This window comes from Phoenix dactylifera, chromosome 4 (genome assembly GCF_009389715.1).
Source record: "Phoenix dactylifera cultivar Barhee BC4 chromosome 4, palm_55x_up_171113_PBpolish2nd_filt_p, whole genome shotgun sequence".
In the NCBI taxonomy this organism is placed as follows: Eukaryota; Viridiplantae; Streptophyta; class Magnoliopsida; order Arecales; family Arecaceae; genus Phoenix; species Phoenix dactylifera.
The window spans coordinates 15,902,805-15,926,947 of NC_052395.1; the positions used below are offsets into that span (position 1 = coordinate 15,902,805).

At 45.5% G+C, this 24,143-nt stretch overlaps 1 protein-coding gene and 1 long non-coding RNA gene across 2 annotated transcripts; both read left to right on the plus strand.

The window, feature by feature from the left end:
* Positions 1-1,616: 1,616 nt before the first annotated feature.
* LOC120110639 (amino-acid permease BAT1 homolog) lies at positions 1,617-18,075 on the plus strand. The gene is made up of 10 exons (XM_039126218.1): positions 1,617-1,825; positions 6,381-6,624; positions 8,031-8,182; positions 8,295-8,555; positions 14,780-14,798; positions 14,924-15,143; positions 15,240-15,421; positions 15,797-16,086; positions 16,246-16,375; positions 17,520-18,075. The coding sequence occupies exons 1-10, from the start codon at positions 1,617-1,619 to the stop codon at positions 17,865-17,867; spliced, it is 2,055 nt and encodes a 684-aa protein (XP_038982146.1). The 3' UTR covers positions 17,868-18,075.
* A 1,199-nt stretch (positions 18,076-19,274) lies between these two features.
* On the plus strand, positions 19,275-24,139 carry LOC103705650. The gene is made up of 3 exons (XR_005511555.1): positions 19,275-19,799; positions 19,895-20,222; positions 20,716-24,139. It is a non-coding gene; the product is annotated as an uncharacterized LOC103705650 (long non-coding RNA).
* Positions 24,140-24,143: the final 4 nt, after the last annotated feature.

Here is a 24,143-nt window from a genome sequence, read left to right on the forward strand (position 1 = left end):
TATTATTGCCCTTATCAACAAAAAAAGTCTTCCTCCTGTCACATGGATGATTGTCACCTTAGACTTTCATAACATCAAACTCCTTATCTTTGGATAGCCACAATATCATGCTCACCAAACTCGCTGGGGCATTTGGTGACCTAAATGGGACCATCATGATGATCTAAAATCAAGGATAATTAGAGATGCTATTTAAGATAATTTATAATATGATTATGTATCAGCAATAATATATTGTGCATGAATTCTAAAAAAGTCGCATGCAAAACAAAGTGATTGAAACAAAGTTAGTTTAGAAAAATCATTATATCAAAAATGGGCATCGCCAAAGAGAAACCTCCACAAGTGCCTACTTTATATGAGCTTGGTTATCAAACATAGGAATTGCACGGTTTTTGCATGCGCTGCAAGAAAGTAGGAGCAAATTGCAGGTCCATTTTTGATTTGAGAAACTCATAAAAATATGGCCATCTTATAGAATTGTTCATTGGCTCATAGTGGTTGGTGGTTAAACCTCACTCTTATGATTCAGGCCGTGGCAGTCCAAATTTAAACAGGTCTTGCAGAACGCCGCATTAGAAAAAGGCGAAGAGCATGATTGTCTCCAATCTAAAGGGCCAACTATGGCACATTGCTCCATAGCTGGACCCCTAGAAAATCTGGTGAACTGGTTGACCTATGGTCCACCTTCTTAGGCGATCAATATCATCAAACATACATTTGATGACTCTGATCCCTTAACCTAAATTTGGGACCTCATATGTGGGCATATCTTGGTGGCCGATAATAAAACCAGTGCCATTTGGATTTGGGGCAGCCAATTAAAGCCCATGCTACCAGGATTTCTACGAAACTGGCGAGCTTATGTCCTTTACCATACGTAATTCCCATTGATATCTCTCGACATCCTATAAAAAATCCCGGCCATACAACAGCGATCGGGATCCGTTTGCTTGGGGATTCCTAATATATTATCTTACCATATTCTACTCACTACTATAATTCAAAGATTCTCCTATCAATCAATCTAGCCCTCCACATTTCGGTCCATCAGTACTTGCTTCGATTGGCTTCTCGTTTGATTGGAGCCTAGTGCGACCGGATGGTGAGTGCATCAAACTTCGTGCAACTTCTGGGACCTTTCATCAAACACCTAGGGATCCACTGTAGATGGGTGATCGGAACACCAATGTGATGAGGAAGACGGTGGTGGACGAGGGTTGCAGAGCGAGATCGGCGAAGGGGCCATCTGGAAGCGAAGATCGGCCGCTCCCGAGGGTGGCCGAGATGCTTTCCTCGTGGTTGACGGTGGTGCAGCAACCGGCGTGGACCAACCACCAGATATCAGAGAAGGAGCTTGAGATCCTCCAGCATCACTTCATGGAGGTACTCGAGTTGCCATCGGAGCGGGTGGAGAAGTCTAGAAGGGTGTGGTCTTCAATGACGGTGATTGTTCGCAGTCTGGGGCGGTGAGTCCCGACGAAGTAAGTAGCTTGGGAGCTACATCTCAGGGGCAAGCTCGACTATGAGGTGGAGGCACTCCCGATGGCAGAGGTGCACCATACCTTCTAATTCAAGAGCGAGGACGACCAGGACTCGGTACTGGCCAACGACCCATGGCTAGTGGTGTGCCAGCTACTGGCCATGGATATGTGGGTGCCGGACTTCGTTTCCGGCATCAACTCAGTGAACCGGGTGGTGGTGTGGATCCAGCTCCATTGTCTCCCTCTAGAAAACTAGGAGGACACTCGATCCTGGATATCGTGGCGGCGGCTGGCCAGCTGCTGGCCCTATATTGCTTCACCGACCAGCTTCAGAAACTCAGGTATGCCAGGGTTAAGGTAGAACTCAATGCCCTAAACCCCCTCAAACTAGGCGTCTTCATCAAAAGGGAGTCGCAGAACTTCTGGTGGACTTTCGTATATGAGAACCTGTCGGCATTCTGCTATGGATAAGCCCGGATCGACCATGAGGAAGGCTAGTGTCGGCATTCTTCCCCCGTGCCAACTTTGATGGAGGGAGCTGAGCCAGGTCGTCTCCGGTGCCCATGGTCGTGGAGACCACCACGGAGATGCTGACTCAACTAGAGATGGAGAGGTTCGACCGGGGCCGCCGCCCGGTCTTTAGGCTATGGTTGGTTACCAACCGAATCTGGCAATCGAGGGCAGCCAATGCTAGGATCCGACCAAGGAGGATGATTGTTTCCGCCCCTGAGTTGACCTCGGGTCCGTCCTACACCCACTCTAGGCCGAGTTTCCGTAGGAATCGACCGAGTTCTCCCGAGTCGCCATCGAATTCAGATGGATGACAGAAGCCCACCAAGATGGCTCAGAGAAGATCGCCAGAGAAGGGGGTTCTAGCCGATGATTCGGCGTCTTCAAGCGATGAGGTGAGTCAGCTCGCTCTGGGCATTAAGTCTGATTTGATTCAAAGCAGTGGTATGGTCGAGCCCAAGCATTGGGCCTGCTAGGTTTAGCTAAGGCAGTCCAGGCCGACACCGTTATGGTAGAGGCTGGTTTCGGGCTCGACCCAATGAAGTGAGCTAGGAGCCCATCCAAGGCTTGGTCGAAGGACGGGCTGCCGGAGGTTGGGTTGGGCCTTCAGAGCACACCCAAGGCCCGTGCAAAGGGCGGGCCGGTGGAGGTTGGGCTAGGCCTCCAACAGCCTTCATCTTCTTCTTCGAACGAAGGGCCCTCGTTTTCTACAGGAGGGCGCGATCTCTAGCAGCACGGGAGCCCTCTACCCGCTCGTAAGGCTTTGGCTGTTGGGACCATCGGGGGAAAAGGATCGAACGGTGGTGAGGCCGAACGGGCTGGGGTCGGTGGTCAACCGAAGAACCAGAAGAAGAGTCGGACGACAGAGTCTGGGCTGAACCTTCTGCGGCCCGTGTCTCCAGCTCAAGCGAGGGAGTTCGGGTAGGGGTGGCAATCGGGTCGGGTCAGGCATAAACAGGTCGGGTCAAATATAGGTCGGGTCAGAAAACTATAAATCTGAACCCGACCTGTTTATTAAACGGATCAGGAATTACAAACCTGAACTTGACCTGTTTATTAAATAGGTAACCCGACCCAACCCGTTTAACCTGTTTAATAAACAGGTAACCTGTTTACCCAACCCGACCCGACCTGTTTAACATGTTTGCCCAACCTGACCCATTTAACCTGTTTAGACCTATTTAATCTGTCCAACCCAACCTGTTTAACCTGCCCAACCCGACCTGTTTAGATCTGTTTAGACCCGTTTAACCTGTTTAGACCTGTTTAACCTATTTAACCCGTTTAACCTGTTTAACCCGTTTAACCTGTTTAGACCTGTTTAACCTGCCCAACAGTTAAACGGGTTAAACGGTTTAAACGGGTCAGACATCTAAAATCCGTATCCAACCCAATTAATAAACAGGTTAAACGGGTCGACCTGTTTACGACCCAAACCTGTTTAGGCCAAACCCAAACCTGTTTATGGCAGGTCGAACACGGGTCGGGTTGGCGGGTCGGGTCATATTTTGCCACCCCTAAGTTCGGGTTCCTGGAGGCAATAGTGATCGCCAACAGATCAGGAGCCCACTGAGGCGGTGGGCAGTGGCGAGGCTAAGCAAAGTGGGATCGGCGACTCTTCCCCACGGCTTCCAGAGGTGAACCTAGTGGTGATGTACGAGGGAGGGCTAGCAGCTTCGGCGAGTGGCGCTGCCGATGCTGGTGCGGAGGGCCGACAACGCCAATTGTGGCCCGAGAAAAGGTGGCTATGGAGGCGCCCGACCTTGGGGGGATGACGGAAGCTGAGACGATTGTGGTAGAGAGGGAGGGCAAATATGAGAGCATAGTGCCCTCTCAGGATGGGTTAGGCCCAATACGGGCCGATAATGGGAGGTGGTTCTTCAGCTGATGCGGGCCTTACATGGGCCAAACAGGAGGTGGGGGTCGAAAGAAGGAGTGGCTAGGGCTACGGTGAAGGCAGGACCTGAGGGAGAGAGTCAGAGATAGGTGCTATGGGGTGAGGTAATCAGCAGAGATACCCAACGGTGGTCGCGGGGGACTTCAATTGTATTGATGGCCCTCAGGAGAAGCGAGGGGTAAGGCCTTCACCAACAAGATTGAAGTCAGAGAGTTCCAGAATTTCATTATGGCCAATAGCTTGGTTGACCTTGGGTTCATCGGGCCGAGATTTACCTAGTGCAACAATAGGTTGGGCCAAGTGAGAGTATGGGAGAGGATCGATAGAGTGTTTGACACAGCCAGCTGGATCTAGAGATACTCGAATTATCGGGTGAGCCACCTGCCTCAGATAGCATCGGACAATTGCCCTATCCTAGTTAGTACCTCGACCTTTACCTCTTATCGCAGTCCATTTCGATTTGAGAAGATTTGGATCTCTTATCCTCGGTCATGGTATGTTGTGCGGAAGGCATGACAGATGTCAGTACGGGGGGATGTAATGTACAGGGTGACCCGCAAACAGAGATGACCAAACGCCGGCTACGTAGATGGAATCGGAAAGAGGTGGGGAACATTTTCAAAATGGTGGAGGAGGCAGAAGCCTCTATAGCTAATCTTCAGTCTCAAGAAGAATAGAGGGGGAGCTTGACTGAAGAAAAATAGGAGAAGCTCATGGTGCAGTTATTCATACACCACTTACTCCTTCGACGGCAAGAGATCCTTTGGAGACAGAAATCGAGGATATCATGGATTATGGAGGGGGACCAAAATACTAGATTCTTCCACCAATTGACAATCATCTAGAGACAAAGAAATAAAATTAACAACATTAGGGATAGTAGTGGGCAGATGATAGATGACTCAGACACCATTAGGAGGATACTGGAGTAGTTTTTCAGATCCAGGTGGACGGACCAGTTAGGTAGCAGGGGGTCACCTAACAAGCCTGCACCACTGATGAGGGTATCAGAGGAAGAGAATGCATTGTTGGTCAGGCCGATCTCAGCAATAAAAGTCCAAGAGGCTCTCTGGTCTTTGGTCGAGGACAAGACCCCGGGGTTGGACGGTTTTCCTCAAGTCTTCTTCAGAAGGTAGTGGCATATTATCAGGCAGGATGTGGCCATGGCTATCCAGCAATTCTTTATTTCTGCAAAGATGCCTCATGACTGAAAGCATACCTTCATCACTCTGATTTTGAAGAGGTAGGGCGCCATAGAACCAAGCCACTACTAACAGATCAGCCTATGCACTACTTTGTATAAAACCATTGCGAAGATCTTGGTGAAGAGGTTGAGGGGTATCTTGCCCAGGCTCACCAGTCCTGAGCAGGAGGCTTTTGTTGGTGGACGAAGCATCATCGACGATGTTTTTATAGCCCATGAGTTCATGTTCGACCTCCAGAGAGCTTTAGGTTAGAGGAGTCTAATGGGTATCAAGCTTAACAAACAGAGGCTATGATAGAATGAGCTGGAATTTTTTGACTCACTCCTTGGAGAGCTTCGGATTTTAGTGGATCAGATGGATTTTGAGGTGCATTCGGGCTCCTTCCTTTGCCATTCTGGTGAATGCATGCCCATGCAGTTTTTTGAGTCCTCCGTCGATCTGCGGCAGGGTTGTCCGCTCTCGCCCCTTTTTCATCATCTGTGTAGACGCACTGTCCAAATCGCTCTGGTATGCTTTTGAGATTCAAGTTGTGGAGGCTTATAGGCCGATGGCGGATTCTATCCAGATCTCGCATCTATTGTTTGCCGATAATTGTATGCTTCTGGTCCGAGCGACAACACAGTCAACACAGGCAATTCGAAGGATTTTAGAGGAGTATTGTGGGGCTTCCGAGCAATAAGTTAATATGTTTGCTTCAGCCCGAGGATCAAGCCACGGTTGAAGGCAACTATCATGGAGATTCTAAGTGTGGGTGAGTAGGGGCACCATGAGATATCTTAGGGTTCCCGTTACTGGTCGTCACCTTCGTGGAGGGGTATTCTCAACCATCGAGCAGAGCATCAGACACAGGCTGGAGGAGTGGCAGACAAGCGCTTTATCTATGATGAGTAGAGTCACTCTTGTTCGGTTAGTACTCAACTCGATCCTGGTTTATATGCTGTCCAACACCATCGTGCCTCTAGAACCACTAAGGACTCTAGAGCAGTTGTTCAAGAGTTCTATCTAGGGAAGATGAGAGGGAAGGAGCAGTATTTACCTACTAGCATGGGATGTGATCTGTCAGCCGACCAGTAGTGGAGGGCTGGGCATTCACTCCTTGACTGCGAGGCGAGAGATTCTGGCAACCAGGTATCTCCTAGAACCTGAGAGTTTTTTGTGCATCTTGATGAGGGCCAAGTACGAGGGATCCGGTCGTTGGACCTGACTTTCGCACTGGGCGTCACAGCTCTTTCATTTAGAGGAGATCATTTGTGCCCATGCTCCGATGGTGCACATTTCTATCAGATGGGCAATTGGGGATGGGCGGACTATTAATGTTCTGAAGGACATATGGCTGACAGAGCAACCATTCGGCTGGTGGCCTACCATGATTGACCCAGGGTGCCTTGCCAGATGTAAAGTCTGTGATCTGATTGTCCTAAAGGACAGAAGATGGAATGAGGGTCTTGTTCGTCGTGCCTTTGGGGATCCGTTGGCTGAGAGGATTTTGGCAGCATCTATACCCACAAAGGAGACCGCAGATAGGAGGGTATGGAGAGCGACTGGGAGGTCGAACATAAGTGCCCAAGACCTATATGACCTGGTCAAAAGAGGGATGACTCCAAGAATTGATGGGGGTTGGATCTGGAGGATGCGTATCCACCCCCATATTGCCTTGTTCATTTGGAAGGTGATATGGGAATGCTTGCCGACCAGAGGCGTGCTGGCTAAAAGAGGAGTGAGAGCCACTTCACTTTATGAGGGGTGCCTTGACATATAGGAGTCTATCAGTCATGTTCTTTTTAGATGCCCACAGGCGGCTCAGATTTAAGGATGCGCTATAGCTTCACATAGTACGTTATAGGTTACAACCTCGATGGAGGAATTCTTAGGCCATCTGAAGGAGTCCTTGCGGAGGCCCAACACTGTGGAGTGGGATATCAAATATGCCTACGTGGTCTATCACATATAGCTGGACAAAAATGCCTAAATCTTCGAGGACAGAAGAGTGCACCCGAGGACCGTGGTGGATAGAGCACCTACTTCATGTTGTTGAAATCACCAGTACTACTACAGTGGTTTTATTTAGGTTGGCTAGGGATATCTAGGACTACCACTCAACTTTTGCAGTGACCATGATTACTTTTGTCTCCTATAGCCCTCACCCTAGCTTTTTTAAGGTAAACTTTGATGGCAATATTTCTAAGGGCGGAGGTAGAGGAGGGTGGGCTTTGTGATCCGAGATCATGACTTTAGACTTGTCGCAGCTGGAGGTCCGCGTATTTTTCATGCGACTGTCATCAAAGCAGAGCTAAGAGTTGCATTGGAGGGCATCACCCATGCAAGGCTAGTTCTCGGTGCATATAGCATTTACTTAAAGGAGACTCGGCTATCGTAATCGAGTGGATTCAAGGCCAGTACAGCAATGACGACCGGCACCTGCTGCTTCAAGACATATGCAGGCTTTCGAGAGGATTTGGCTCCTTTCAGGCTACTTTTTCTTTCAGAAGGCGAACAATGTTATTGGCTGGGTCGCCTTCTATACTGCACATTATCAAGGAGAGATCCTCTAAGGAAGTCATAAGTCTATTTCTTTTCTTCTTTGTCAATTTTTTTTAATTTTATTAATTATGCTCGCGCTCAATCAATCGGTGTGAGCCGCCATTGTGGAAATAAATAATAATAATAATAATAAAGTCAAAAGGAAGTGTAGACGGAGTAAAAGATACGGTGGTGAGAAACCGACGAGAGGTTGGTCAGAGTCTTCGGCTATATCTGGAGTTCGCACCGGTGGGCAGAGATTCCTATATGATAGAAAGATCTTTTGAGCGGGTTGCAATCTACTTGTCAACACCCCTCCCACCTGGATTATTGGAGTTCTGGGACACGGAGCGAGCTCAGGGAAGCGCAGGTTGGTCTCTTCTTTTACCCCTAACCATCTCTCGTTCTTCGAAGGAAGCGTCCTTCTGGTGGTCATATAGAGAGATGGTCTGGGGAAAGGATGGGACCAATGGCTCCACAAGGAGTGATGTCGACTCCTCCATGGATACCGGGCATGCTCGCCTCCACGAGCTTGGCTACAAGCAGGAGCTCAAACGCGATCTCTCGTAATTATCTCGACTCAAATGCTCGGTTCCTTGCTTGGGTTGCATTTGTGTGTGTGTGTGTGTGTGTGTGTGTGTGTGTTTTGGATTCATGGGTAGCGTTGGGGAATTGCAGGGTGTTGTCCAACTTCGCCTTCTCATTTTCGATCTTATCAGTGCTCACTGGTATCACCACCCTTTACAACACCGGTCTGAAATTTGGAGGGCCTGTAGCCATGACATTCGGGTGGTTTATCGCTGGGTTCTTTACAATGATTGTTGGCCTTTCGATGGCGGAAATCTGCTCATCATACCCGACATCTGGCGGTCTGTACTACTGGAGTGCTAAGCTATCGAGGAACAAGTGGGGCCCATTTGCTTCATGGATTACTGGCTGGTACTACTATTGGTTATGGCTGTTTGGTCTCTGTTTCTTTGTTTTATTGCTGTTTGTTGTTTGGGGTGTAGAAAACTCTTTGTGCTATATAGGATGTGTTGCACAGAAGCCAGCAATTAGAACCTGGATAGTTTTTGAATTGAATAATTTTCTTCCAAAGAGCTTGCAATTTTAGTTGCTGATATTGCTTGTTGATCCTGAAGACTACTGATTTTATTACCAAGTAGAGCTATTAGCCAGTCATTCTTAGGGGGAACTTGGTCTCTAATTGATCCAATGAGCATTAGCATTGTTGCTGGAAATTGGACCCGGGGCGACCACTTGGCTGAGAAGGAGGAGCTCCGGCGAACACTGGCGGGCGGCGATCCGTCGGCGAACACTGACGGGCGGCGATCCGTCGGCGAGCGGCGTCCTCCGTGGGGGGCCTGCAAAAAGCCGGTGGCCGGGGTTTCCGGCGCCGGCCCTCCGATGCTTAAGTCAGAGGGGGGCTTAATTTTGGAGAAGGAGATGGATTGTATTTCAAAGTGCGAAGCCCTCCTTTGGGAGGAAGAAGCCCTTTTTTTTATAGGGAGAGTGGTAGGGTTACTTGTGATGTGACTAGGCGAATTAATGGGTTACCGTCACGATTGGACGTGGGCGTGTGAAGTAATGAGTTGCCGTGGATGGCCCGTTCCCATCATGGAAGGAGATGGCGCGTAGCCAGAGCTTGCTTGTGGCGCGCAGTGCAGTACATTCTTGGAAATGGTGAGGCGTTGACAGTCGTAACAGGGTATGGTCCCTGATTGATATGTCATGGCGTGGCCGGCAAGTAAAGCATAGTGCGGTGAGGCTGCTGCAGGGCATGGTCGCAGCATATAGACGACAAGGTCGGCCTTCTGAGGTTAGCTCGGCCTTCTGAGCTCGGCAGCCTTCTGTGCTCGGCAGCCTTCTGGTCTCGGCCTACTGTGCTCGGCCTTCTGAGCTCGGCAGCTTTCTGGTCTCGGCCTGCTGTGCTCGGCCTTCTGAGCTCGGCAGCCTTCTGTGCTCGGCAGCCTTCTGGTCTCGGCCTTCTGAGCTCGGCCTTCTGTACTCGGCAGCCTTCTGGTCTCGGCCTGCTGTGCTCGGCCTTCTGAGCTCGGCATCCTTCTGTGCTCGGCAGCCTTCTGGTCTCGGCCTTCTGAGCTCGGCAGCCTTTTGAGCTCGGCAGCCTTCTGTGCTCGGCCTTCTGAGCTCGGCTTTCTGTGCTCGGCAGCCTTCTGAGCTCGACAGCCTTCTATGCTCGACAGCCTTTTGAGCTCGGCAGTCTTCTGATTTGGGTGCTTTAATTTATGGGTGGTCCATTTTCTCCCCAACACTACCCCCCGACTTTCGAGTCCGAGCTGCTTTTTGGCTCGGACGAGGGAAGTAGTCCAGTCGTCGATCATCCTGTAATATAGCCAAATGTATATGGAGATGTGCGTGCCAAGTAGGGTGTACCTCTCATGCAGTTGGAGTTAAAGTGCTTCAGGTCGACTCAGCAGCCTTCTTTGGCTTGTGGTCGACTCAGCAGGGTGCCCCCACTCAGATCGGGGCGTGTTGTCGTAGGAGGCGTTGAACGGCGTTGACATGGCGTCGAGTGTCGTCGAGTGGAGTCGAGTGTCGTCGAGTGGCGTCGAGTGTCGTCGAATGGCGTCGAGTGTCGTCGAATGGCATCGAGTGTCGTCGAGTTGGCATCCCGAGCTTAGTCGGGGCATCATTGGAGACACATACAGGAGACGAACTTCGTCCGTTGGCAATCGTGCGCCCTATTCGAAGCAGGGCGACGTTGGAGATAGAGATACCCGTAGGTCGTTTTTTGGATTCTCCGACCTGAAAATAGATAAAATATTGAAATTATTTGAAACCAAAGTGGCATCCTGTATCTTTTGGAGATATTTTGATGGCTTCCGAACTTCGAAGTCCCTCAGGACTTGGCTTAACACTAGCTTTCTTTGGCTCGATTTTCTGGGAGAGGTGTTCTGCATTCGGGCTTCTGAGCTCGGGCTTCGGAGCTTGGTAGCCTTCTGAGCTCGGCGGGCTTCGGAGCTTGGCCTTCTGAGCTCGGCGGCCTTCTGAGCTCGGCATTCTGTGCTCGGCAGCCTTCTAAGCTCGGCAGCCTTCTGGACCATGAGAGGATTTAACTTCATAGTACTTTCTTGGGGTGGAATCTCCTATGAATCTAGCCAGAGGAGCGCTCATCCTTTGGAAAGCATACAAAATAAGGCATCAGCCGAGCTTTCATTATGTACTAAAATCCTTTTTAAAGCCTTGCAATGATGAGGGAAATAGCTACAGCGTCGTCATAAAGAGGGCTCAACACCCTTTTGGTCTTCATCGGAAAAGGAGATGTGACTTTCACAGTGCACGGATGCTTTGAGGAAGCTCTTTTTTCCAAGCTCGGAGTTTCTGGTGGCTCTACTTGCCCGCCCTCTGATGGTATTGATGATGCCCGCGATAGGTCAGTTGTCATTTTGCTCCTCATGCGGCACTGGGTTTTGTTCCTCGGGCTCTCTCCTGTAGGCATGATCACGGACAAAATAACTCAACCGACCTCGGCGGACAAGTGCTTCGATCTCATCACGGAGCTCGTAGCAATCCTCCGTATCATGGCCACGATCTCGGTGGAAGCGGCAGTACTTTTTCGAGTGCTTCCGCGACTCTATTGGACGCATTCTCAATGGAGGTCGGAGGTAGCCCCGACCCTCAATCTCCATGAGAATCTCTGCTCGGGTGGATGTGAGAGGAGTGTACGTCTGAAATTTTTGGAGGGGAGACCCCGGGCGAGCTAGGCTCTTGGGCCAAGGAGGCTCTTTCTCATGCCCTTGGTTGGGAGTGCTCCTGGTGCTTCTTCTGCATCTTGGCAGGTTGTTCGGCTGCCTCCCGCCGAGAGGCCATGGCTTCCTCAGCCTTGGCGTACTTGCGAGCTCGGGCCAACATTTCAACAAAGTCGGTGGAGAAGCTCTTCTCGATGGAGAAGAGAAATTTGTAGGACCGAGCTCCAGTCTTCAATGCCGACATAGCGATTGACTGGTCGAGATCGCGAACCTCCCATGTGGCCGAGGTAAAGCGACTGATATAGTCTTTTAAGGATTCTCCCTCCTTCTGCTTGATGGTGAAGAGGGAGTCTGAGGTCCGGCGCTGACACCGGCTAGTGGTAAAATGGGTGGCGAGCTGCCTGCCCAGCTGTTCAAAGGAGAGAATCGAGCTGGGCTTTAATCCAGAGAACCAAAGACGAGCTGCCTTGCGGAGAGTTGCTGGGAAGGCTTTGCAGAGTAGAGCGTATGTGGCTCCTTGGAGTGTCATAAGGGCCTTGTAGCTCTGCAAATGATCCAGAGGATCGGATGAGCCATCATATGGCTCAATCTGTGGCATCTTGAACCTCTGGGGGATTGATTCATCCATGATCCATTGAGGGAACGGAGACTCTGTGGTAAAGTCAAGGTCGATGTCTCGCTTTGGGCCTCGGTCTTGAAGCATTTGTATCTGCCGCTCCAAGTCCTCGACTCTTCTGCCGAGCTCAGATGGGGCTCCTGTTGCAACTTGGCATGGGGCAGACCCCGCCTCAGATGGATGCTCCTCTACGCGAGGCGTCAGGCTTCGGCGCGAGCTCTCAGGACAATGGATGTGTGACAAGCCCTCCCAGCTTGGGAGTCGAGCTCAGTGGGAGCTTCGGTGGTGGCGACGTTCTTCAGAGAAATGACGTCGCGAGCGGCGTCTTAAGGACTTATGCTCGTGAGGAGGGAGTAGAGGTTGGTCTTCTGCTTGCTGTAGGCCTTGAACGGCCGCAATGAGTGCTTGGACTTGTTGAACAAGCAGGTTGAACTGCTCTGGTTGAACTTGGGGAACTGGATCCGCCGGAGGCCTTTGTGATGGGTTATGGATTGAGTGTCTAGGACTTGGTACACGATGCCGGGAGGCATTAGAGGCTCCCTTACTCCTTAGCTTCATGGCCACGACTCGGGCCCTTCCTCTAGCGCCAACTGTTGCTGGAAATTGGACCCGAGGGCGACCACTTGGCTGAGAAGGAGGAGCTCCGGCGAACACTGGTGGGCGGCGATCCGTCGGCGAGCGGCGTCCTCCGTGGGGGGTCTGCAAAAAGCCGGTGGCCGGGGTTTCCGACGCCGGCCCTCCGATGCTTAAGTCAGAGGGGGGCTTAATTTTGGAGAAGGAGATGGACTGTATTTCGAAGTGCGAAGCCCTCCTTTGGGAGGAAGAAGCCCTCTTTTTTATAGGGAGAGTGGTAGGGTTACCTGTGATGTGACTAGGCGAATTAATGGGTTACCGTCACGATTGGACGTGGGCGTGTGAAGTAATGAGTTGCCGTGGATGGCCCGTTCCCATCATGGGAGGAGATGGCACGTAGCCAGAGCTTGCTTGTTGCGCGCAGTGCAGTACATTCTTGGAAATGGTGAGGCGTTGACAGTCGTAGCAGGGTATGGTCCCTGATTGATATGTCATGGCGTGGCCGGCAAGTAAAGCATGGTGCGGTGAGGCTGCTGCAGGGCATGGCCGCAGCATATAGACGACGAGGTCGGCCTTCTGAGGTCAACTCGGCCTTCTGTGCTCGGCCTTCTGAGCTCGGCAGCCTTCTGTGCTCGGCAGCCTTCTGGTCTCGGCCTGCTGTGCTCGGCCTTCTGAGCTCGGCAGCTTTCTGGTCTCGGCCTGCTGTGCTCGGCCTTCTGAGCTCGGCTGCCTTCTGGTCTCGGCCTTCTGTGCTTGGCAGCCTTCTGGTCTCGGCCTGCTGTGCTCGGCCTTCTGAGCTCGGCAGCCTTCTGTGCTCGGCAGCCTTCTGGTCTCGGCCTTCTGAGCTCGGCAGCCTTTTGAGCTCGGCAGCCTTCTGTGCTCGGCCTTCTGTGCTCGGCAGCCTTCTGAGTTCGGCAGCCTTCTGATTTGGGTGCTTTAATTTATGGGTGGTCCATTTTCCCCCCAACAAGCATAGAGTGGACAAACAAATACCTGTCAACAATGGAATCAATATATCAAATTGCTAGTTTCTTTCAGGAAATACCATGACTTCCCTGGTTGCGTAGGAGTGGTGTAACCATTTGCTGCTTAATTCAATCTCTTCAGTTATCGGATCTATGACATTCCAAAGTACACAGACAATAAAATAAGATAAATAATTTAGTTATTGGATGTTTGACATTCCACCACTGGATAAGAAGTTTGATTCATGTTGCAGCAAAAGTTAAGATTTTGCATATCTGGCAAAATAATTTTTTATTTTTGGTTCTCGTTTTAAAATATCTATATCCACGTGTTATTGCCTTGCATGAAAAGAGGTTCTTGATTTTTACAGTTTAGACGCCTGTCTAAAGTGCATGTGACTCCCAACTTTTATACTTACTCCATCCAACAAAGGCAGTTGAGACTTGTCAGTCATGAGATTCTTTCCAAAGCTTATATTGAAAGATGGATGTAATAGTTTTAGTATACTAGTTTGGATGTGACTCGTGAGTGATTCAATGTGGACATTTCTTCATCACAGATGCACATTTTACATGATCCTTCAAATCGAACCAGATCACCCCCCCCCCCCCCCCCCCCCCTTTTCAAGAGATCAGTGGAATCTGCATCTTTGTCAACATGTTACATTCTCTTTCACTCATGGTATGCTGTACCAGTCTGAATCGGACGGTACGGGGCGTACCAATTTGGTACTGGTACCCAATACGGATGGCGTATAAACACTCGGTATAACAAAAAAATTTCGTACTGTACCATACCGATACTATGCTAGCGTTGCACCGATACGGGTCCGGTACCGAGATGGCGAACTTTGCTTTCAACTTTAAATTTGGTAGGACCGATAAAGGAGTATACAAAGCAGAATAGTTGTCATGCATTGATCTTAAAGCTTGAACTGAAACTGCTGCATGATATGAGCAAATTGGTCTCTTTTAGGCCAAAAATTCATTTGGACTGTATTCTTGTAGGCTAGAGGCTTGCTTAAGCAATAGATTCTGAGAATGATGCAAAACTGTATCATTTTGTAACAGATGTTACAATATAATATCTGCTACTAGAAATGTTTCAGGTGAAAAGGTGACTTAGAGCTTTTGGTTTATCTAAAAAAATTGAGTTTGCAAAGGCTTGAAAGATAAGCCATTTTTATGCATTTATTTTGAAATGAAATAAATTAAAAAAAATTGTTAGCATATGACCATATAATCCATTAGATTAGTGCTCTCTCTGTGAGCTAATAATTTCTATTGATTTTCATGCAGGTTTAACATTGTTGGACAGGTAATACCAGAAGTTATTTGGTTTGAAGTTCAAAGCCTCTATTGTCCAGTGGAGAGCATACCTCAACTGGAGCTAAACAACCCTTTTATATTCTTCTGAGCAGTTAAAAAATTTCTGTTTTGCAGTGGGCAGGCACTACTAGTATAGATTTCTCACTTGCACAACTATTGCAAGTAATTATCTTACTTAGCACTGGTGGAAACCATGGAGGAGGATACCTGGCTTCCAAGTATGTGGTCATCGGGTTTCATGGGGGGATTCTGCTGATTCATGCCATAATAAACAGTCTGTCAATTACCTGGTTATCTTTCTTTGGACAGCTTGCAGCTATCTGGAATGTCTTAGGTAGGACCATACTTCCCATTTTTAAATTTTTCTAAGGTCATCAGAGAGATTGAAACAATATTCCACTTGGTTACCTAATGAAGTTGTTCTCTTCAGGTGTCTTTGTCCTTATGATCCTTATACCAGCTGTTGCTACTGAGAGGGCCAGTGCAGATTTTGTGTTTTCTCATTTCAACACCGAAAATGATGCTGGAATCCACAGCAAACTATACATTTTTGTTTTGGGACTCTTGTTAAGTATATACACATTGGCAGGATATGATGCATCTGCTCATATGGTAAGAATTATTCCTGTAGTGTTTTACTTTGCTCAAGTTAGATATTAGATTTATCAAGAAGTTAATGACTATACCTTCATAATTGATACATATCCAACTAGATTTGCCATACTTTGGCATTATTTCCACTGAATCCTCTTTCTTCTGTCGTAAGGAGATAGTCCTTCTTCATCACTTCCATCTTAAATCTTCTCAAAGCATCTAACTTCAGATATAAGTTCTCTTACTTTGACATAAATTAATCTAAAGCCCAAAATTTGGTTTTCTTTTCCTTCATCTACTATCATATACTCATGTTCTATTAATCTTGGTTGTTTCATAAAGATCTTATGCAAATGTTAAATTGGTTCTTTAGCATATATCTTTTCTTCCCAGACGGAGGAAACTAAAAACGCAGATAAGAATGGACCAAAAGGAATAATCAGTGCCATTGGCATATCAATCATTACAGGCTGGGGCTATCTGCTTGGCATCACATTTGCAGTTAAGAACATTCCATATCTTTTGAGCACTGACAATGATGCTGGAGGTTATGCAATTGCAGAAGTTTTCTACCTTGCCTTTAAGAGTAGATATGGCAGTGGTGTAGGTGGCATCATTTGCTTGGGAATTGTTGCTGTTGCTATATTTTTTTGTGGTATAAGCGCAGTGACAAGCAACTCTAGGTAAACATGACTTTTATTCTAATTAATATCTGAAATGTTTATCTATTATTTCTCTCTTAAAAGGGATTAAATCCGAGTCGATTTATTTTTGTTTTTTGCCTTTAGATTTTAATCATTAGATGCCAAAAAATTATTGTTTGACTGTTTCCTCAAATTTAGGATGGCATATGCATTCTCAAGAGATGGAGCAATGCCGCTATCATCATTGTGGCATAAAGTGAACAAGCAAGAAGTACCATTAAATGCAGTTTGGCTCTCAGCATTTATATCTTTCTGTATGGCTTTGACGGTAATGAATTTTCTGTTGATCTGCCTTGTTTGTTTAAGCTCGCCCACTTTCTGGTTTCATCATGCATATATTATGACTATGATTGAAATATTACTTGGATATAGCTTGTGTATCATGCACATGCAATCATGGAATAACCTAGCCCCTAGATGATAAGAGGTCACAAGTTACTGGTGCTTAATTCTTCCAACGGAATCATATCAAAATTTTAGGTGTTGTAACATATGAAAAAACAAATACCTGCACGAGTTACAGTGTCAAATTTGGATCCTTGGAGATTGATGCCTTGTTAACTTCCCTGCTATAATGCTTGCAAATATTTAAGGGGATTACCTGTATCTTTTATTTCTAGCATCAGATTTTTCGCCCCTAAATATGTGTTCAAGTTTTGCTACTCTGTTTGGCACAATGGTCACCTGCATTTGCGTAAATTGACATTGGCATTTTGTCAAATGAAGTGTTTCTTTCTTCCATAACTCAGTTTCCCAATGTCAGTCTCCTAAATTGTGAACCTGTAGCCCTGGACTCTGGACTAACAGTCATTGTTTAGCAACAGAGCACTCTAAATGTGACATGCAGCAAAAGAACCCCCTCAAATTTTGCTTAGCTTATTACCTAATGGGTATACAAAATCACCTTATTTAGAAGTCATCTGCTGCTAATGGACTGGCTAAACTGGCCAGGAAATCAGGTTCAGATCCATGGTGAGAATGTGCCTTCAAACAGTACTTGCATACAAAACTACACATGCAAACGCAGACCGGTCTCATGAAATTTTCAGTAAATGACTGAAAGCAACAGAACAGAATCAAAGGTTATATCCGATTCAACCACCCTTGCTCCCTCAAAGAGAGGAAAAGGGGGTAGGTGGAGAAAGAAAGAAGAGCGTTATACGAGAATCATCAATTATTTACGTAGATGTTTGCATGGTATAAGTTATATTATTTGTTTTCTCGATTTTGTTATGGAATTCCTGCAAGTCCCATGATTTTGCATGGTATAAGTTCTATTATTTGTTTTCTCAATTTTGTTGTGGAATTCCTGCAAGTCCCATGATTTCTTTTGGATGCGCATTCTCACTCCTTGTAAGTGTAAGAATCCCTGCTCAATGGCTTATCTCTTTTCTCATATCCTTTCTTAACAGTCTCTTGGAAGCTTAGTGGCATTCCAGGCTATGGCGTCAATAGCTACAATTGCACTCTACATTGCTTATGCTTTGCCCATCTTCTTCCGGGTGACCGTAGCACGCAAATCTTTTGTTCCAGGCCCCTTCAACCTCGGCAGGTATGGGATACTAGTGGGTTGGGTTGCTGTCCTCTGGGTTGCAACAATCACGGTACTATTTTCGCTTCCTGTTGCTTATCCCATAACCAAGGATACTCTCAATTACACTCCAGTTGCTGTGGGTGGCCTATTCATCCTCACAGTGTCATCATGGATTCTGAGTGCAAGACACTGGTTCAAAGGCCCCATAACAAATATAGATACATGAATGGAGAAGAGGTGTTATTTTGTATTTGTGAAGCACATGAATGAAGTATTAATTGCTTAAATTGTCTCCTCCTTTGATGTACCTGATTGTGTATTTGGTGTTCCAAGTTAGGATTTCCATGATCTTATTTTGCTTTTCATGGTTCCTAAGCAGCAGCTGTTTCAGGGACAGGAAACCTCAAATGTGAATTATATCCACATCAGAGAGAGTTTTCTCTAATGGTTTACTTATGCTTTTATGCACTTGGCTAGGTCCATATCTTCTAATTTGACACACTAATACTAATCTGATTGCTTAACAAACAAATATAGTCATGAATGTTGTCCGAGTTGCAGAAGATGACGGATGTATATATGATCCTATAATAAGGAGGATTGAGAAGGAATAGGTGAATTTTGTTACGAACTAACAACGAAACAAAAGGTTCCACTCTGAAAAGAACAAAATCGCTATAGTGTTCTCAACTATGATGCAAATTAAGATGCTGCCTCCATTGCTTAGAAAATGGCAGAATGATCTCACGAAAAAGACCGTCAATCTTCATCAAAAAATAAATAAATAAATAAATCACGTCTATGCTTAACAGGACCCTCGCGGAAGGTTACTCACATCCAGTCTGAAGGAAAAATCACATGGCAGATGCTACAGCAAACATGGCTTGTAATCTTCACTCAACTACTTTCTGGACTCAAATCGCTTAGAAAGAGCAGATACACCATGCAGTATCACAAGTTCCAAATCTTCTTATTTGAGCAAGTCTTACATGTATTTCATGCATGATAACATCTTGAGTGAAAAGGCTATGCTTCATCCCGTTATTTATACCAAAAGAGGAGGAGAAGAAAAAAAAAAGCACAAGCCTATGCTTCATGTTGATACAATTTATCTGCATAAAAGTGGTCCAAGTATCACAAGGTGCACATCTCCTGAGGCTCTATTTTTTTTTGTTTTTTGCTAAACCAAAAGGAGAAGGGGGGAGGAAGGGACGAGCCTAGCCCCGCATAGCAGTCCCCATTGGGCCTCCATCCTACCAGGAGAATGTTCGATGCAGACAGAAATGACCGTGTGTTGCGCACCCCGACCGGTTTTACTCATATCCTTCCCATCCGTGGGCCTAGCTCAGATACCCTTTTGGGCTCCGACATGAACTCTCTATGTGAGTACGTCACATCTGACACCACCGAGGCTACCAGCGGACCAGTAGCCCTTCCAAACCCCGTTTCTGAGCAGGCAGCATTCGGTCTCTACAATTTAATCGACGTCCGTGCATTTCGAATTCGGAATCACTTGGAAGTAAGGCCTTGTTCCAATGGGCTACCACCTCAGTGGCCCTGAGGCATTGTTAATCCGCCAGCATCTTGAATGGGATATGTTAACCCGCCAGCATGCATTTTTAAGGATCTGCTCAAGAATGTAAATCTTAGCGTGTGGGCATCCAGCATTGACATGACTTATTCTTAAATATACGATTCAATCCACGAATCCAGGATAAATTCACGATTCTATTACCCTGGTCAAAGAAGAATCTTTATGAGATTCATGCTCCGTCACTTGCATCGTTGCATCATCGCAAGTGCATTGCACTTCCCTCACGTTCGATATGAAATTAGGAAAACATTCCTTGTTTCTTCCCCCCAAATCGTCGGCCGCGAGCGCGCAGCCACCTCCCGCCGCCACCACCGCTTCGGTTCAGCGAACGTTTCGACGCCAAATAGCCGTCTCCCCCTTGGAACGCTATCAATTCGTCGCCAGTGGTTTGCGAATTACTGTGCTCTCTGCTTCCCTTGTGGCTAAATTTCTAGGTTTTTTCCCCTCCCTCAGTTTTCCATCTCTTTCTCCTTTGATTCGTTCGGCAGGATGAGCCTGGAAAAGAGCTCGAGCCTCTCTTCGATTACAGCCGTGTCCAGCCCACGGATTTCCCCTCCTTCGATGGTCTTTTCTCTTCCTCTCCCTCTTCTCTCGTCGAAGATTTCTTTTTTCTTTTTAGTTTTTCTGGTGTTTTCTCACTTCTAGGGTTTGATTGGCAGATGACGATCTGGATTCGGTTCCAATTTTTCCTGGGATGAAGAGGAAGAAGACCGCCGATCGTACACTGAGTTGCATCTTGTTCAGATTAGGGTTTTTTGTCGTTTTGTGGAAGTTTTGGGTCCGTTAGATTCTTCTTTTTTTTGATTTTTTTGAATTTTTAGGATGGGAAGGTGAACCAAACCGAAAGGATGTTGTTGTTTTAGATGATGATGATAATGATGAGAAGGGTGGAAAGGAGAGAAAAGATGAGGATTGGTTGCCTCCACCACCGAGGATCCCCAGTTCAAGATTGGCATTGCAAGAGGATAAGACTCTTCGCGAACTGAGGTATACTTGGAACCACACTTATTTTTGCTCTTCAAGAACTTTTCATTTTGTCTAAATATTTAATCTTGGACCTTTTGATAGCTTCATACATTATCTTGCTCGGCCTGTTTCACCTGTTTCTTTGGCTTCTTTGTACCTTGGTGATGAAACCAGCTTCCTGTATCAATAGTAGTTCATATTCCTTCTTCGAGTCTTCTTGCATGTCTAGAGTTTTGCTTTGAGTAGAATGTCATTTACAGAGTGTCTTTTCTTCACATTATCTAACCCTCTGTCATTCCATCTTAGAATCTTCATGAAACCTCATTCTTCAACCCTGTTCTTGCTCCCATTAGGTTCTTTTTACTGTTAGATTTTGAAGCCCCTAAAGCTTCATATTTTATGCCTGACTTCAAGTTCTTAAGCTCTCTGATCCCTTTCTTGGTTCTGCTAGGATTGATAGTAGGCTTTTTTTTATCCCCATCTCTCTACCTTACCAGTTGCAGTATAATCCCAGGCAAAAGGAACATAGGAGTGGACGATTCAACCATCAGATGCCCGATTCAAGGGGATGGGACTTTATAGGTGGGGCTAGTTTATTTAAAAGATGGTAATCTTTCAGAGATGAATAAGGCAAAATTGTGCACATATTGGAGGGTTGATATCAAACTAACTGCTGGTAGTCAAATTTGCTTATTCCTTAATGGAGCTTTCTCAACTTTGAGTAGCCTTGTAGTTTTCTGGACTGATTGTTTGGTCTTTAATATTTAACATTCGCAGACCTTAAAGATCTTAGTTTATAGTAAAACTGCAATCTTCATGATAGTTATTATGACAAAAGAGGATATGCAGAATTTTTTTAACAACTAAATTAAAGATCTTCTTTTCCCTTTCCTATGTAATTCCTTCTCCTGCAGTATGCGGACTGTTGTGCCTAGGGTGATTTAGTTGCTTGTATCGTTCCCTTTTTTGGGGGATCTGAAGAATTTTCACACTATAGTTCTAAGAATTTGCACAAATTTTTTGGAAGCTCAATGAGTGGCTTTGTATTTCTAATATCAGATGGTCTTCAGCAAGCTATTAATAGTGGCTTTCAAGTAATCAATGAACATTGATTATTGGCATATTTGATTGTTGAATCGGGAAAATGCGAGCACCTAGAATCATCTTTTTCTTGTTATCAGTATCCGGCTTCAATAACTAAACAGTGTTTCAAAACCTTTTAATCAAATTTGGTCAAAGTTGGTCATTGATGTGGTGGGAATTGCAAACATTATAGCTGGCAAATATTTACAAGAATGTAAATAGTCCATTTGAAGACCATGTGAACATCAAGCTAGATGAACCTGCTTTCTGAAATAGCATTGACAAAAGTGACCTAATCATTTGTGATTGATTGAAACAGTGTGACAGTGATCTGAATTCAGGTTGAAGGAGAATGATACACCAAATTATAGACTGGAACCATGACAATAAGAAAGAAGAGACCTATAAGAAAGATCTTGTTCACCTATTGATGGCTTAAATTCATTTCCGTTTTTATGTATACAGAAATTTCATAGTTGAAATACATTATGAATGTTGTTGCTCATACTAACATCCTATGAAGTAACATGTCTTTATAAACCCAACATGGTGAATCATTCAACTTAATTCAGTACTCTGGCAAGTATATCGTATTATAACCTGGGTACTGTTAGGTTTCTTACAAAACTACAAAATTTTTGATGATGTGTTGCTAAAAATTTATGTTTCTATTGGAGCCATGATATCCTGGGTCAAAGAGATGCCATAGTTTTACAATTTGAAGTGTAAGAAGTTCTATACAATATTGTTGTCTTTCTTAAGTGTCATGCGAGGGTAAGCCTTGGGAGTCACAAGTCTAAAAGATGGAAATAGCTTCTCTGCATGCAATGTAAGGCTGCGTACATCTGACCCTCCCCAGATCCTGCAGTGGCGAGAACCTCATGCATTGGAGTGCCCTTTTTTCATAAGTATCATGTGTAAGTCAGAAATACTGGTGTTATAGACACCCCTGGCAGTACCACTTTTTATTTTTGAGCACTGCTAAACAACCTCCAGAATGCATGTGGAATGGGTGCAATTTTTTTTCTTTTTTTCTTGTGTTTGTATGTGTTGGTGAGGGATTACATGGGGGATCGTGGTGTTTTCTGGTGCCAAAATGCTTATTGTGCTCTCAGCAGTTCAAAGCAGAACCAGTTGATGCCCATTCAGTTTACATGCTGGGGTCCGATCTAAATAAGTGAGGATGTCCAGTAGACTACCAAGATGACAAGATTAAATCTTCATTTTCCACATCCATACATACATTTGTATAATTTCCTTGGTAAATCTCTGTATTGCTATAGGTAGTAACGGCATGCATCCTCTATGTGCACCTGAACAAGCCCAAGTGACATTCTCAGCTTATTCAGGCTAAGAGAAGAAGATTCCTATTCCTACCAAAATCCAATTCTTCCGGACAGATACTATAATAAACTTCTTGTCTAGGAGAATCTAGCCAAACATAACTGCCCAGATCCCCCTTGCTGCCACTTTACTGAAGATCTCAGATAACCGTGGACCACCTTGCTGCCCACTTTACTTGTGGTCTCAGGTAACCATGAACCCCCTGCTAATCTGTTGCTCCTTCCCTCATTCCATTTGACTGAATTACTTGAGATTCCTGTGCCCATAAGAAATCTCGGAGCCACCTATTAATAGTAATGGAACCCTGTGCAAAATCGAAGGACAAGATTGGAGTCAAAGGCTAGACACATGCCCTTCATTGCTTTGGGGGATCCTGGTCTACTAAGAAAAATCGTCCTGCTGTTTACATGGTTGGGAAGCCCTGGTGCTTATGGCTTGAACAAAACCGCTGGGTCTTCTCCAATAAAACCAATGAACTCTTTTGGGACTGGACTTTGTATGCCCCTGATAAACTTGCCAATTCCATTGCCTGGGTCTCTTCTCGCCCCCTTCCCCATTTACATCCTCTCGCTCCTCTTTCTTTTCCTCTCTGAGAATTCTTGTACCTCCTTCATTTTCTTAATGAAAGCTGGGTGGGCTTTTCAGTTTTTCCCTGCCTTGCTGTGAGAGAGAAAAAGGAGAGAGAGGAGCTGCTTTATTTCATTGATTCTGTAAGGAAGCTCTAATTTGATGTTTGATTATCACTAATAACACCTTTTATAGCATTACTAGGATTTGATTAACATATTAGTGGAATTATTCTTCAATACTAATTAATATATAAAATCTGTATCATGTTTAGCTACATAACTGAGCATCTCTCCAAAACTCACTTGACCCTGAAGTTTTAAGTATTCCAATTGATAGAGAGGAATTCTGAAAGAGGAAAAACTTCTTTGAGGCATCTGAGATTTACATTTAATGCCTTGCATATGCACTTCAAGGGATCAGCATCCTTGTTTTTGTAGACATTAAGTCTTTATATATGGAACTATCAATTGGTCTCTATGTCACGTCGTGGATGACACTCTGGGCTCAATTTTGAATAAAGCTGACAGGATGAAGACTTAAATTTCTGCTTTCATGTGGTGTTCTTGTATAGAAATTTCAGAGTAATCTATTTTTGTTTATGTGATCATCATTCAGCTTTTTTAAGTCTTCAGATCTACTCTTTTGATAGCTCGTGTTACTACAAGCATTTTTTAATTCTGATGTATCCTGCCAAATATGGATGTTAGGATCTTGTTAATTTTTTTTTTTCCAATACTCAATAACTAGTCCATAGATTTAGGTTCCTGGTTTATAAAAAATAAAGTTTCCTCTATAATCATCTAAGTCAAAATATTTATAATCATTATGTGATTTGTTTCTAATTTTCAGCATTATGTTTAAAGAAAATAGATATACTTTGATGCAACAATATGTATTTCTTAATTATCCTTAATGTTATAACTGATTAAAATGTCCTATTTATTT

What these genes read in the sequence shown, in the direction of transcription:
- LOC120110639 (XM_039126218.1), top strand. Translation starts at nt 1,617, where the DNA reads ATGGCTAGTGGTGTGCCAGCTACTGGCCATGGATATGTGGGTGCCGGA. An exon ending in GACCAGCTTCAGAAACTCAG is followed by an intron (nt 1,826 to 6,380) that starts GTATGCCAGGGT and finishes CATTTCTATCAG; the next exon opens with ATGGGCAATTGGGGATGGGC. An exon ending in CTTTCTGTATGGCTTTGACG is followed by an intron (nt 16,376 to 17,519) that starts GTAATGAATTTT and finishes CTTTCTTAACAG; the next exon opens with TCTCTTGGAAGCTTAGTGGC.